General features: G+C 41.4%; 1 protein-coding gene across 2 annotated transcripts in view; it reads right to left on the bottom strand.

The window, feature by feature from the left end:
- The window catches only part of SNTG1 (syntrophin gamma 1), a 408,779-nt gene that overhangs the window by 126,100 nt on the left and 269,731 nt on the right, over nt 1-12,948 (bottom strand). For both annotated transcript variants that reach the window (XM_060393389.1, XM_027973279.3), the window contains exon 4: nt 10,783-10,917. In XM_060393389.1, the coding sequence (XP_060249372.1) occupies nt 10,783-10,917 (135 nt within the window). The remainder of the gene's footprint in view (nt 1-10,782; nt 10,918-12,948) is intronic.

Raw genomic sequence — 12,948 nt, 5'->3', positions numbered from 1 at the left:
AAGGGACTGTAGTTTATTAAACTGTTAACCTCTCAAAAGTTAACTTCTTTCAATTTCTTTTTTGGACATAGACTGGAATCTGAGCTTTAAAACCTCTTTTCATTCCCATGATATGTATTTTTGTTGTCTAATAAGACAATTTTTGTTACAGAAAAACAGCTTAGTATCAGTGGTGAGTATGGTCTCCATCACTAACAGTCATACTGTTCATGGAGACTGGAGCACATGGCTAGGGGCTGCCACGTTGCAGCACATTAGTGGTCCATGTGCACATCTGGGGTTGAAACTCTGAATAAACCATGTTCACAATGACTGTTTGCTGGGGAGAGGAATGGGTTTTACAATTAGCTGACAGTCATAATGGGATTATGACAGTGGGATTATCCATTTTCAAAGGCAGCTCTGTTTTGCCTTCCACAACATAACCAATCATTCAGTCACCAGCATATGACACTTAAAAACCACAAAGAGTCACGTTTGGACAAATCCTTTAGTTTCTCTTAAAAAAAAAGACATCAATGTTACTGTTTTATGGTCTTCCTCTCTACATAATACATATTCTCCTGGGATGCTGAAGGGTTGAGAGCTTTTATACACAAGCTTCTCCATTTATTTATAACCTTCTCATCTTCCTGAGCGCTCTCCTACCCAGGAAGGTTTACACTCCACCCATCTCCCCTGGTATCTGGGCAGATGTCTGTTTTCTTGTCCCTAAATGTCCACAAATTCCCTGTTTATTTGGCTACATTAGCCACTTTCCTAACTAACAGTCACCTAAGATGTCCCACCTGTGGTGGTTTAGACATTATATCTTAAATAAATGTTATCATTTTAAAGGCAACGTAAAATATATTTAACAAAACTAGTTCTTATATTACTTTATGTGGGTTTTCCTTCTAAATAATGAAAAATTACTCTATACATTTAGAATCTAATCAATATTGATCCACACCATCACCAATAGCTGAGTCAGAGAAGCTCCAACCCTGGAAGACTCAGAGGGACAAGTTGATTAAAGGTCACCTTTATTCTCACCAAGCAGATGCTGCTTCTCCAACACTGCTTGTCAAACTAAACCACGGTTCTTGGATAGCAGAACCATTTTCTTCACTCTGTTTCTGAACAGAATAAATACTTGATCCCTTAAAACAGTATCAAAACCAAGGTTATGGTTAATTCAGACGACCCACATCGACTCTCAAAATACAAATTTCAAAATGTAAGAACAAACACATTTTTTGCCACTTGTTCTAAAATTGAAAGATCATTGCTTTACAGAATTTTGTGATTTTCTGCCTTACATCAACAAGAATCAGCCATAGGTAGACCCATGTCCCCTCCCCCCTGAAACTCCCTCCCATCTCCATTCCCATCCCACCCTTCTAGATTGTCACAGAGCCCCTGTTTGAGTTCCCTGAGTCATACAGCAAATTCCCATTGGCTGTCTATTTTACATACAGTCTGTAAATTTCCATGTTATTCCCTCCATACATCTCACCTACTCCCTCCTCCCCTTCCCCTGTGTTTATAAGTCTGTTCTCTGTGCCTGTTTCTCCACTGCTGCCCTAAAAATAAATTCATCTGTACTATCTGTCTATATGCATATGCAGATTCCGTAAACGATATTTATCCTTCTCTTTCTGACTTACTTCACTTTGTATAATAGGCTCTAGGTTTGTCAGCCTCATTAGAACTGACTCAAATGTGTTCCTATTCATGGCTGAGTAGTATTCCATTGTGTATATGTACCACAGCTTCTTTATCCATTCATCTGTTGATGGACATCTAGGTTGTTTCCATGTTCTAGCTATTGTAAGTAGTGCTGCAATAAACACTGGGGTACATATGTTTTGGTTTTGTCTTTTTTTCAATTTTGGTTTCCCCAGGATATATGCCTAGTAGTGGAATTGCTGGATCATATGGTAGTTTTACTCCTAGGTTTTTAAAGAAATCTCCATACCATTTTCAATAGTGGCTGTATCAATTTACATCCCCACCAGCAATGCAAGAGGGTTTCCTTATCTCCACACCCTCTCCAGCATTTGTTGTTTGTAGAGTTTTTGATGATGGCCATCTGACTGGTATTAGGTGGTATCTCATTGTAGTTTTGATCTGCATTTTTCTAATAATGAGTGATGTTGAGTATCTTTTCATGTATTTGTTAGCCATCTGTATGCCTTCTTTGGAGAAATGTCTGTTTAGGTCTTCTTTCCACTTTTTGATTGGGTTGTTTGTATTTCTGATATTGAGTTGTATGAGCTGCTTATATATTTTGGAAATTAATTCTTTGCCAGTTGTTTCCTTTGCTGTAATTTTCTCCCATTCTGAGGGTTGTCTTTTCACCTTGTTTGTAGTTTCCTTTGCTGTGCAAAAGCTTTTAAGTTTTATTAGGTCTCATTTGTTTATTTTTGTTTTTATTTCCATTACTCTGGGAGGTAGGTCATAGAAGATCGTGCTTTGATTTATGTCATTGAGCGTTCTACTATGGTTTCCTCTAAGAGGAAAGTTTCTGGTCTTACATTTAGGTCTTTAATCCATTTTGAGTTTATCTTTGTGTATGGCATTAGGAAGTGTTCTAATTTCATTCTTTTGCATGTAGCTGTCCAGTTTTCCCAGCACAATTTATTGAAGGAGCTGTCTTTGCCCCACTGCATATTCTTGCCTCCTTTGTCAAAAATAAGGTACCCATAGATGCATGGGTTTATTTCTAGACTCTCTATCTTGTTCCATTTGTCTATATTTCTGTTTTTGTGCCAATACCATACTGTCTTGATGCCTGTAGTTTTGTAGTATAGTCTGAAGTCAGGCAGATTGATTCCTCTAGCTCCATTCCTCCTTCTCAAGACTGCTTTGGCTATTCAGGGTCTTTTGTGTCTCCATATGAATTGTGAAAATTTTTTGTTCTAGTTCTGTGAAAATTTCCATTGGTAAATTGATCAGGATTGCGTTGAATACATAGCTTGCATTTGGTAGTATAGTCATTTTCACAATATTGATTCTTCTTACTAGGAACAGGGAATATCTCTCCATCTGTTTATGTCATCTTTGATTTCTTTCATCAGTGTCTTATAATTTTCCCTATATAGTTCTTTTGTCTGCTTAGGTAGGTTTATTCCTAGATATTTTATTCTTTCTGTTGCAATGGTGAGTGGAATTGGCAATGAATTTTTAGCAGCAAGCAGCATCACCAGAAGTTTCTAGAACTTCTTGCACAGCAATCATCGGACAGGAGGACAGCTTGGTGAGTGAGTTCTCCTGAGCAGTGGAGTGTGTGTGAAACCCAGCTTTTCTCTGAAAGAATGGCAAGCATGCAAGTTATCAAAGGTCTGTGCAGGGCCTCATTCACTCTGTATGATGCCCTCCCATCTTTGGGGGAGCATATTTAGAACAGGTTCCAAATCAAATACAAAACTGCTGATGCAGAGAAGAGTTTGGAGAGACCAAAGAGTCAGCAGAACCTGCTGGAACTCTCAGAAGCAGCACTTATTTTAATGTTTTTTAAACACACAGGCACACGCATGCTTGCAGAAGCAGCCAGCACCTGTGGATGCTGCTGCTTCATTAGCTGACTGCTAAGAAAGTGGGGAGACAGACAGGACAAACGACTTTGTGCTTTAAAGCCAGAACTTTAAATTGGTGCCTGCAGGCAGCAGGAGGCATGTAAAGGCAGACCACCGTTTGGATGTCACCTGCTGACACTCTGTCATAGTCTGTGTGCCACCTGAGCTATGCCCCCAGCCCCTCCATTCCTCCCCACGTGGGGGGTCTCCTTCCTGCCCCAACAGTCAAGGGAAAGAGAGACAGTGTTAATGGATTGTTTCAGCTGCTCACCTCTAAAATTAGAGGCTACCTATAAGTTAGCTGGGAGCTGTATTTAGTTATCACAGCGTGAGTTTCATAAAAAAGTTGCCTAGCAACAAGCCACTGTCCTTTGGGAAACCAGGTATAATCGGTTATTTTATTTCTTAAAACACAAAATTGAGTCAGGAGCTCCCATGCACTCATACACATGAAAAGCCTTCCTTTAATCTTCCTGTTCCTCACAGGACAAAATGATGGAGCCCAACAGCAGTGCTGGCTTGTGTGAAGTTGTGTTGTGCACCTGAACCCATTCATGTTATGAAAAAGACACTGCTATCAAATACATAATTATTTTCACCCCTGCTCTCTGAAAGATTATATTTGACATACTCTCCACATTTACCACCTGAACTGCATGTGAACCAGTATGCACATGTCACCAGAGAGAACACAGTGCTCTTACACACCCAAGGAATGGACATTTTCGAGACATGTAGTGAGAAGAGAGGAAGTCATGAGAACGAGGCAGAAACTAGAGAGATTACAGTGAAGAAGTGGACTGATTTTGTGTGATAGATGCAAAGAAGATATACAAGAGAGAAACAAGAAAAATCGTGAACTCTTTTTGACAATTCAAGAAAAATAACTAAACCTCAAAAAAAGAATAATAACAAGACAGTAGCTTCTGATTACTAAAAACCTACTATGTGCACATGTGGGTCTATTAACACTCATGATGGTTTATTAAAATACACTGTGACCTTGACTGTCTTTTCCCACTAGTTTTCTGAGTTCTGAATCTATATCTTGCTCACAGTTGTATTGGTAGAATTTAGTATTGGGCCTAAATCAAAGTTAGATAATCATGTGCTAAGTGAATAAAGAGCTTTCCCCCCCGCATTTTCATTTCAAACACGTAATCATTGCAACAGCCCAGCTGCGTAGGCAGCATTGTCCCAATTAAGAGTGAGAAAATGCAAATGCAAATGAATTGAAGTAACCTGGCCAAGATCCAACTCAGGATGGAAATGAAAGTTTCTCAGATTCTACTGTCTTTTCCATTACACAGCCCTGAGATGAGGTGGAAAAATAAGATGAAAAAACAAAGATAACTGAAAAATCTGGGTATGCTGTGACAAAGGGAAAGAGTACTTAGAAACACCATTCTCCCCTGAGATGGGGAACAAGGCAGGCACGACCCTCACCACTGTCCTTCAACTTCGTGCTGAAAGTTACAGGTAGCACAACGCAGCAGTGACGGGAATGAAAAGTCTGTGGATTAGAGGGGAAAAAAGAAAATTGTCTTTGTTCTCTGTCTATGTAGAAAATGCCAAAGAATCAACAAAAACCCCGTGGAACTAAAAGTAATTACAGCAAAGCCACAGAGACATAATTAATACACAAAGTTTGACTGCTTTCCTGTATATCAGCCATGAGAACAGAAACTTGAGATTAAAATCACAGTACCATTTATAGCAGCCCGTTAAAAAGGGAATGTGTGTGCTTAGTTGTTCAGTCGTGTCCGACCCTTTGTGACCTCTTGGACTGTGCAATAGGACTTACAGCCTGCCAGTTTCCTCCATCCATGAGGAATCTCCAGGCAAGAATACAGGAGTGGGTTGCCATGCCCTCCTCCAGGGGATCTTCCCAACCCAGGGATCGAACCCAGGTGTCCTACACTGCAGGGGATTCTTTACCAGCTGAGCCACCAGGGAAGCCCCCAAAGGGAATACTGTGGTGCAAATCTAACAAGTAAAGGTTTTCCTAGAGACTCAAATGGTAAAGAGTCTGCCTGCAATGCAGGAGACCTGGGTTTGATCCCTGGGTCAGGAAGATCCCCTGGAGAAGGGAATGGCAACCCACTCCAGTATTCTTGCCTAGAGAATCCTATGGACAGAAAAGCCTGGTGGGCTACAGTACATGGGGTCTCAAAGAGTCAGACATAAAGTCACAAAGAGTCAGACATGACTGAACAACTAACCAACAATGACAAAAAGTTTCCTATGTGGAAAACTATAAACTCTGAGGAAAGAAATAAAAAATGAGGAAGGTAAAGAGAAATATTTTATATTTGTAGACCAGAAGACTCAACATTTTCAAGACACTGACTCATCCCACTTGATCTATGGAATCGATAAATCCTAATAAAACTCCAGCAAGCTGCCTGTGGGTGTTGGAAGCTGGCTCTCGGGTTTGTGTGGAGAGGACCTGTAACAGCCACGTGATGCTGAAGCAGAGGACAGAGCCAGAGGATCTGGGATCTCTGTCTCAGACCTGCTGTAAAACTGCAGGAATCAAGACAACACAGTGGCTTTTCTTTTAAGGCTAAACATACAGATCAGCGGGATAGAACAGCAAGCCCCAAAGTTCAGGAGAAGGATGACGGTGAGAGTCGTAAAACAACGTGAATGTACTTGGTGCTGCTGAACTTTACAGTTGAATGTGCTTAAAATAGTATTTTTATATCATGTGAATTTTACCACAATAAAAAAAAATTTAAAAATAGTTCTTGAGAGCTATAATTCACGTACCTTTACACCAGCCACTTGAAAGTGCATTATTTAGTGGCTTTTAGTATTGTCTCAGTTATGTATCCATCATCACAATCAATTTAAGAACACTTGTCGTTTCAAAATGTTGCTGGAACCCATCACTCCTGATCCCCTCATTCTAATCTCAGCATGCTAATCTACACCATATCTCCATGGTGTCCACCTGTTGTGGACATTTCACGTTAATGAAAATGCACAGCATGTGGTCCTGTGTGTTTAGCTTCTCACTGTGATGCTTTCAGGTTTGTTTGTCCAGATTGTAGCATGTACCAACACTTTGTTTTCTAAGCTGCCCGCTAACCTTCCTCTGTGTAGATACACCACAGTCTATGGTCCATTCCTCCACCTCTGGGGTATTTATATGATTGGGCTACTATGACTCATGCTACTGTGAACATCTGTGGGCACATTTCTGTGTAGACATGTGAGCTCATTTCTCCTGAGTGTCCTCAAACGAGTGATACTGAGAACTTCCGGCTGTTCCACCCCACGGACATTGCACATCCTTCCCAGCAGGGTCTGAGAATCTCTGCTTCTCTGCATATTGAGGACCACTTGCTCTTTTCTGTCTTTTTGATGATAAATATCTTAGTGGATATAAAGTGGACCTTGCTGTGGTCTTGACTTCCATTTCCTGAATGGCTGATGGTGTCAAGCATTTCTTTTTCCCTGTTGGCCATTTATAAATCTTCCTTGAAAAAAATCTCTGTTCAAATCCTTTGCTCATTTTTATTGGCCATTTCACTAATGAGTTGTAAGCTTCTGCCAGATTCTTGAAGGTTACTTAGGCATATAGAGAAATCTGGGTTGCTGGTTCTTTCTCTTCAGTAGTTGAAAAATACTGTGCCCCTTCCTTCTGGTTTCCATTGTTTCTGGGGGGAAAATCTACTATCATTTGAATTACTTTTTGCCTATTGCTAAAGAACAATATTGTTTTTTTCTTGCTGCTTTTAAGTTGTTTTCTTTGTCTTTAGTTTTCAGGATTTGACTAAGATCTGTCTTGACACAAGTTTCTTGGGTTTATCCTTTTGAGATCTGTCCTACTTCTTTAATGTATAAGTTTACATCTTTGGCAAAATTGGGGGAGTTTTCAGCCATTGTTTCTTCAAGCACTGTTTGAGCTCAGATGTCCTTCTCTTTTTCTGGGACGCTTAGGACTTAAACGATGGATTTTTCATTTTAAGCTCATGGGTCCATTATGTTTTCCAGATCAATTTCTTTCCTAAATTCAGAGAGGGTGATTCTTATTGTTCTGTCTTTAAGCTAACTGATCCTTTCCTCTGTCCTTTCCATTCTGCTGCTGAACCCATCCTCTGAGCTCTTATTTCAGCTGAATTTTCAGCTCTGCATTTTCCATTTGCTTTCTGCTAAGACTTTCTTTTTTTCTCACTTGTGTCAATGCTGTTGTAAGAAGGGTAAAACCATTTCACGACGGCCACCTTCCAGCTCTTGTTATAATTGTAACGTCTCTGACATTTCAAGGTTGGCAGCTGTTGGTTATCTTTTCTTTTTTAAGGTGAGGGTTTCCTTGTTCCTGCTGGTCCAGGCAGGAGTTCCAGCTGCTTCAGCACCCCCACCCCACGAGAGCCTGGCTGGGAGGCACAGGGCTGTCCCATCACTGCCCCTGGAGAGCCATTCATGGAGGTCTCTGTCAAGGTGCTGAAGTAAATCTCAACCTTGCACAAGTCTACTGCTCTAGTGGGAAGTGGAGGAAAAACATATTTTTAAACATCAAATTTCTCTACCTGTAGTACAAAACAACTGATGGCATTAAAGGCTGAAAAAAAATATATATATATAATGTGTATGTTGTGTGTGTGTGAGTGGCTCTTTGATGGGAAGAAAAGAGAAAAAACCTGAGGCTTCACACCCCTTTCACCCCAGATGAGCTGGTAAGAATCCACCCCCGGGAGCTGCCATGTCTCTCTTGATCAAATTTCACAGACAGTGGACCTCACCTCTGAATTCTGCATCCCAGCACATCCCCCATGGAGCGAACACTGACTCTCACCGTGAAAGCCGGACATCAATTTCTCCTGATGTCTCCTTCAGGAGATGATGGTTTCACACATGAGATTACTAACTGCACACTTTCTCCCACAAGGAAAACTAGAGGAAGTTGCCTAGTTTTGTTAATTCTAAGTCCTAATGATGCTCATTAGAACTCTGCTGCTGCTGCTAAGTCGCTTCAGTCATGTCAGACTCTGTGCGACCCCATAGACGGCTACTGAGGTGCTAATTACATTGACGCCACATATCTGATAATTCTGCCATATTTAGAATTTAATCTCCAAGATTTTCTTGTCTGTTACTGGCAACCCCTTTGAAACAGGCGTCTCTGAGATGAATTATGCAGCCATCTCATATTGATTTTAGTCTCACTGGCCTTCTAAAAATATATTGCCAACATTTAAAACCGACCTTGGCTAAATTTGATTTTCTTTCAGGGCAATGTTGAAGGAGATAGTATCACAGGGGTGGACATGGCTTCCTCTGGTTGAGGGGGCTGGTCACTCAGGAGGTACAGGAACAGAACAGTCCACTTCTGAGCACAAGGAAGGTGACTTTTTCTGTTAACTGAAGCATTCACGTTTCCACCTGACAACTGCTATGTACCATTCTGATGTATGTAATATATATGTGTATACATGTACCATTTTGATGTATGTAAAATATGTGTATGTGTGTATATATGTAATGTATATGATATATGTAATATATTTTTCTGCCAAAAAATAAAGGAAAAGAAAGGAAGAAAAAAGGTAATGGGCCATTACTCTTTTATTAACTAAAAGTAAGAAAGGGTGACCCTATGGGAACAGTGTAATCAGCCTTGACAGCCAGACCCATGATTCAAGATGATATAAATGGTTTGTGACAAAGAACAGTTAACAGTCCGCAAAGCATCCATTGTCTTTCGTCAGCAGGAGATTATAGATTTAGGACCCAGCGTGACTCCCCGCAGGATGTTGGTGAGAAGTGAGGTGGAAGCTCAAATTCAGCATTATTCACCCCAACAAAACAGTCTGAAATAAGCCTGTGAATCAGCTACACAGTGAGTCTGCCTGCTGAGTCACTACAGACATCAGGGTACCCAGGAGCGGCCTGTGTGACACGTGCTGCGACTCTCCCCTGAGATCACACATGACGACACTGTTAAGATGATGTCATTGATGTTATTACACAAGAAGGATAAACTCTAAAACATCCAGTATTATGATATAAGTATTCTGTCACATTCAATTTAGTTTCACCTATTGGAAAGGGTCTGACAGGCCCACGTGGAATCCCATGTGCTAAGCCCAGGTCACCAGGCACTTGGCATTGACCACCCTGCAGTTCCAGCTTCTGCAGGATGGTCACTGGTTTAACCACTCAGCCTGGAACTCCCCTGTCAGCGCTAGAATGACCCGCTTCCCCCACAGACCTTCTCTCCCCTCAGGAGGATGACCTTCACAGAAACAAGCCTTTCTTTGGGAACAGTTTACTTTTTTTGACCATTTCTCCCTCTGGAAACCTCTTATTTTCTTTAGCTGACAGAACTCCTCCTAATTGCCAGATGAGTACCGCCCAGCCCCATGGATTGTAGCCCATCAGGCTGCTCTGCCCATGGAATTCTCCAGGCAAGAACACTGGAGTGGGTTGTCATTTCCGTTCCCGGGGCATCTTCCCGACCTAGGGACTGAACCTGCATCTTCTGCACTGCAGGTGGATTCTTTACCACTGTGCCACCAGGAAAGGCCTCATGAATCACTGAATAAAGCTCATGAGATATTTCAATGTACTCAGGTGAAATTTTGTCACTGAACACCCCCCAGCCTGTCTCCAGAGCTGTACTTCAGTGAGGAGGCTGACCAGGGGATTGTGAGAAAATTAATGCTGGTCAAAGGCAGGACCAGCAGCAGGTTCCTGTGTCCACTGCTGAGGGCACAGACAGCCTGCACAGCACCCAGCGAGACTCTGTGAGGTCCACAGAGTCTTCCACCCACAAGCCCCAGGGAGAATCTTGACATGCGTTCAGGGACCACTACCCAAACACTCCTGCTTCCCAGAGACGCCCCTCTCTGAAGGTTCAGTGAGATGTAAGGTGAGTTCAGAGTGGAAACTGTCATGTGATACTTCTACTTAGTCCTTGGGGAGGAGAGCTACAACCCGCTCCCTCATGATCACAAACACAAGTGTCCCTCCAGCCATACACTGGCAACTCGGAGTCAACAAGACCCTGGGCTGGAGACGGGCCCCCATGTATGTCTTTGGACCAGGTATGAATCCATATGCAAGGACGCTGCTTACTACACTGTAGACAAAAATTACTGGCTCTGAATATAAGGGAAAAATATTAAGTATTTTCTGTGAATAGATGTTTTTATTCAGGACAAGACAGAAAAAAAAAAATGAGAAAACTTCAAGAGAGGGAAGAGATACTTACACCGGAATAGAAAGGCTCTCCAGAGACACATGTCACGTCCTGCTCCTGGATCATCAGGATATCCCTAGCCAGGTGCAGCCGCACTTTGAAGGGCTCCTGGTTACCATCCTGCAGCAAACAGATCCCCGTCTTTGTCTTCAGACCAAAAAAGAGCAAAACAGAGAAAGAATTATACTCAGTTCATAGATTATATTTTTATGGCCTTTTTAGCAAAACATCAAGAAAGCTAGAAAAAAATGTAGTCAGATGAGCCTGAAACAAAACAGGTACAAAGAAAAGTATAACCATTTCACACCAAGCTATTGTTCAGTTGCTAAGCTGTGTCCAACTCTTTACGACCACATGGACTGCAGTACACCAGGCTACCCTGTTCTTTGCCATCTCCCAGAGTTTGCTCAAATTCATGTTCATTGAGTTGGTAATGCCATTCAACCATATCATCTTCTGTCACCTTGTTCTCCTCCTACCCTCAATCTTGACCAGCATCAGGGTCTTTTCCAATGAGTCGGGTCTTTGCATCAGGTGGCCGAAGTATTGGAGCTTCATCTTCAGCATCAGTCCTTCCAATGAATATTCAGGGTTTATTTCCTTTAGGATTGACTGGTTTGATCTCCTTGCTGCTCAAGGGACTCTCAAGAGTCTTCTTCAGCACCACAGTTGGAAAGCATCAATTCTTCAGTGCTTAGCCTTCTTTATGGTCCAACTTTGACATCCATACATGACTACTGGATAAACCATAGCTTTTACTATACAGACCTTTTTCAGCAAAGTGATGTCTCTGCTTTTAATAACTGTCCAGGTTTGTCTAGAATTTTCATACCAGGTAGGCCTCATAGAGATCATATCAGAAAATACCCACGAAGATTTGGAAAGGTAGGATTATAGTTTATATGCTATATTTGAAAAATAGTGAACATTTATTTAATATTTACAACCTACATAACTTTTTTGGTAAGGTTTTATTGAAATCCAAGTCACAGTATATATTACAAAATTAAACCCATTAAAGCATTCAATTCTATGTTTTTAGTGGAGCAATACACAGTTATCGTTATAACCAAGTTCTGACCATTTTCATTACACTGAAAAAACATCGTATCCCCATGCCACCCCACCCCCATTGCATGCTCAGTCATTTCAGTCATGTCCGACTCTGTGACACCGTGGACTGTAAACCACCAGGCTTCTCTGTCCACGGGATTCTCCAGGCAAGAACACTGGAGTGGATGTCCTTCCCCACGGGATCTTCCCGACCCAGGGATCAAACCTGCGTCTCTTATGTCTCCTGCACTGGCAAGTGAGTTCTTTACCACTAGCACTGCCTTGAGCCATTCTTAATTTGGATAAAGGGATAAATACATAGAAATATATTTTTATCCTTAGTAGTTAAGTAGCATGAAATCCCAGGTAAATAATACAGAACTGTCTCTTGGAATATAAATTACGCATGGGTTATTAGGGGTTTGTTTCTTTAAGAGAATGTTCACAATATTGATGAGAATATACTGAGACACTGTGGCTTCTAGAGAGAATTTTCTGTAAACTGTTTTATTCCATGTGGGATACACACCATTATGCCCTTTATTATATGTGGTTAGATTGGTCTGTAATTATTCTGTAAGTATTATAATGTCTTTTAAGGAAAAACAAGCTTTTCCAGGAGTTGTGATGGTCCTAGTCACTCCTCTGAGATCGTGCATGGCTAGGCCCCCATAAATTGTATCCATTAATCCCCCCCAGAGCTCAGCTCGAGTGCGTACGTCTAGAAGACAAAAGTTTTGATACTTCAGCAAAAGCAAAATTTATTTTCTTTAATATAGAACACAAGTTTTGTACATTTTTCCCAAGGCAAATTCTCTCATGCTTACAATATGATCTTGGCCAGGGGCCGATATCAGACTGCTTGAAATGCTCTAGAGAAGGAGATGACATCAAAGCCCAGGGAATTTAATTGGGTGTGTTTGATGGTTTTTCAGTGGGCAGAACATTCCACACCATTCCCCTAGCAGAATCACGGACTAGCTGGCACTCACAGATAAAGCTCTGCCTCAATTCCAGGAGGAGAGAGGGGATTTTCCCTGAGACCCCGTAAACACATTATTGTCTCACATCAAAGAGAGATTGAAGATCATCCAGGGAAAGCTTAAGGAACTAAAGCACAGCTCG

Source organism: Ovis aries, chromosome 9 (genome assembly GCF_016772045.2).
Source record: "Ovis aries strain OAR_USU_Benz2616 breed Rambouillet chromosome 9, ARS-UI_Ramb_v3.0, whole genome shotgun sequence".
Taxonomy (NCBI): Eukaryota; Metazoa; Chordata; class Mammalia; order Artiodactyla; family Bovidae; genus Ovis; species Ovis aries.
This window is presented reverse-complemented; position numbering and strand designations above follow the sequence as displayed.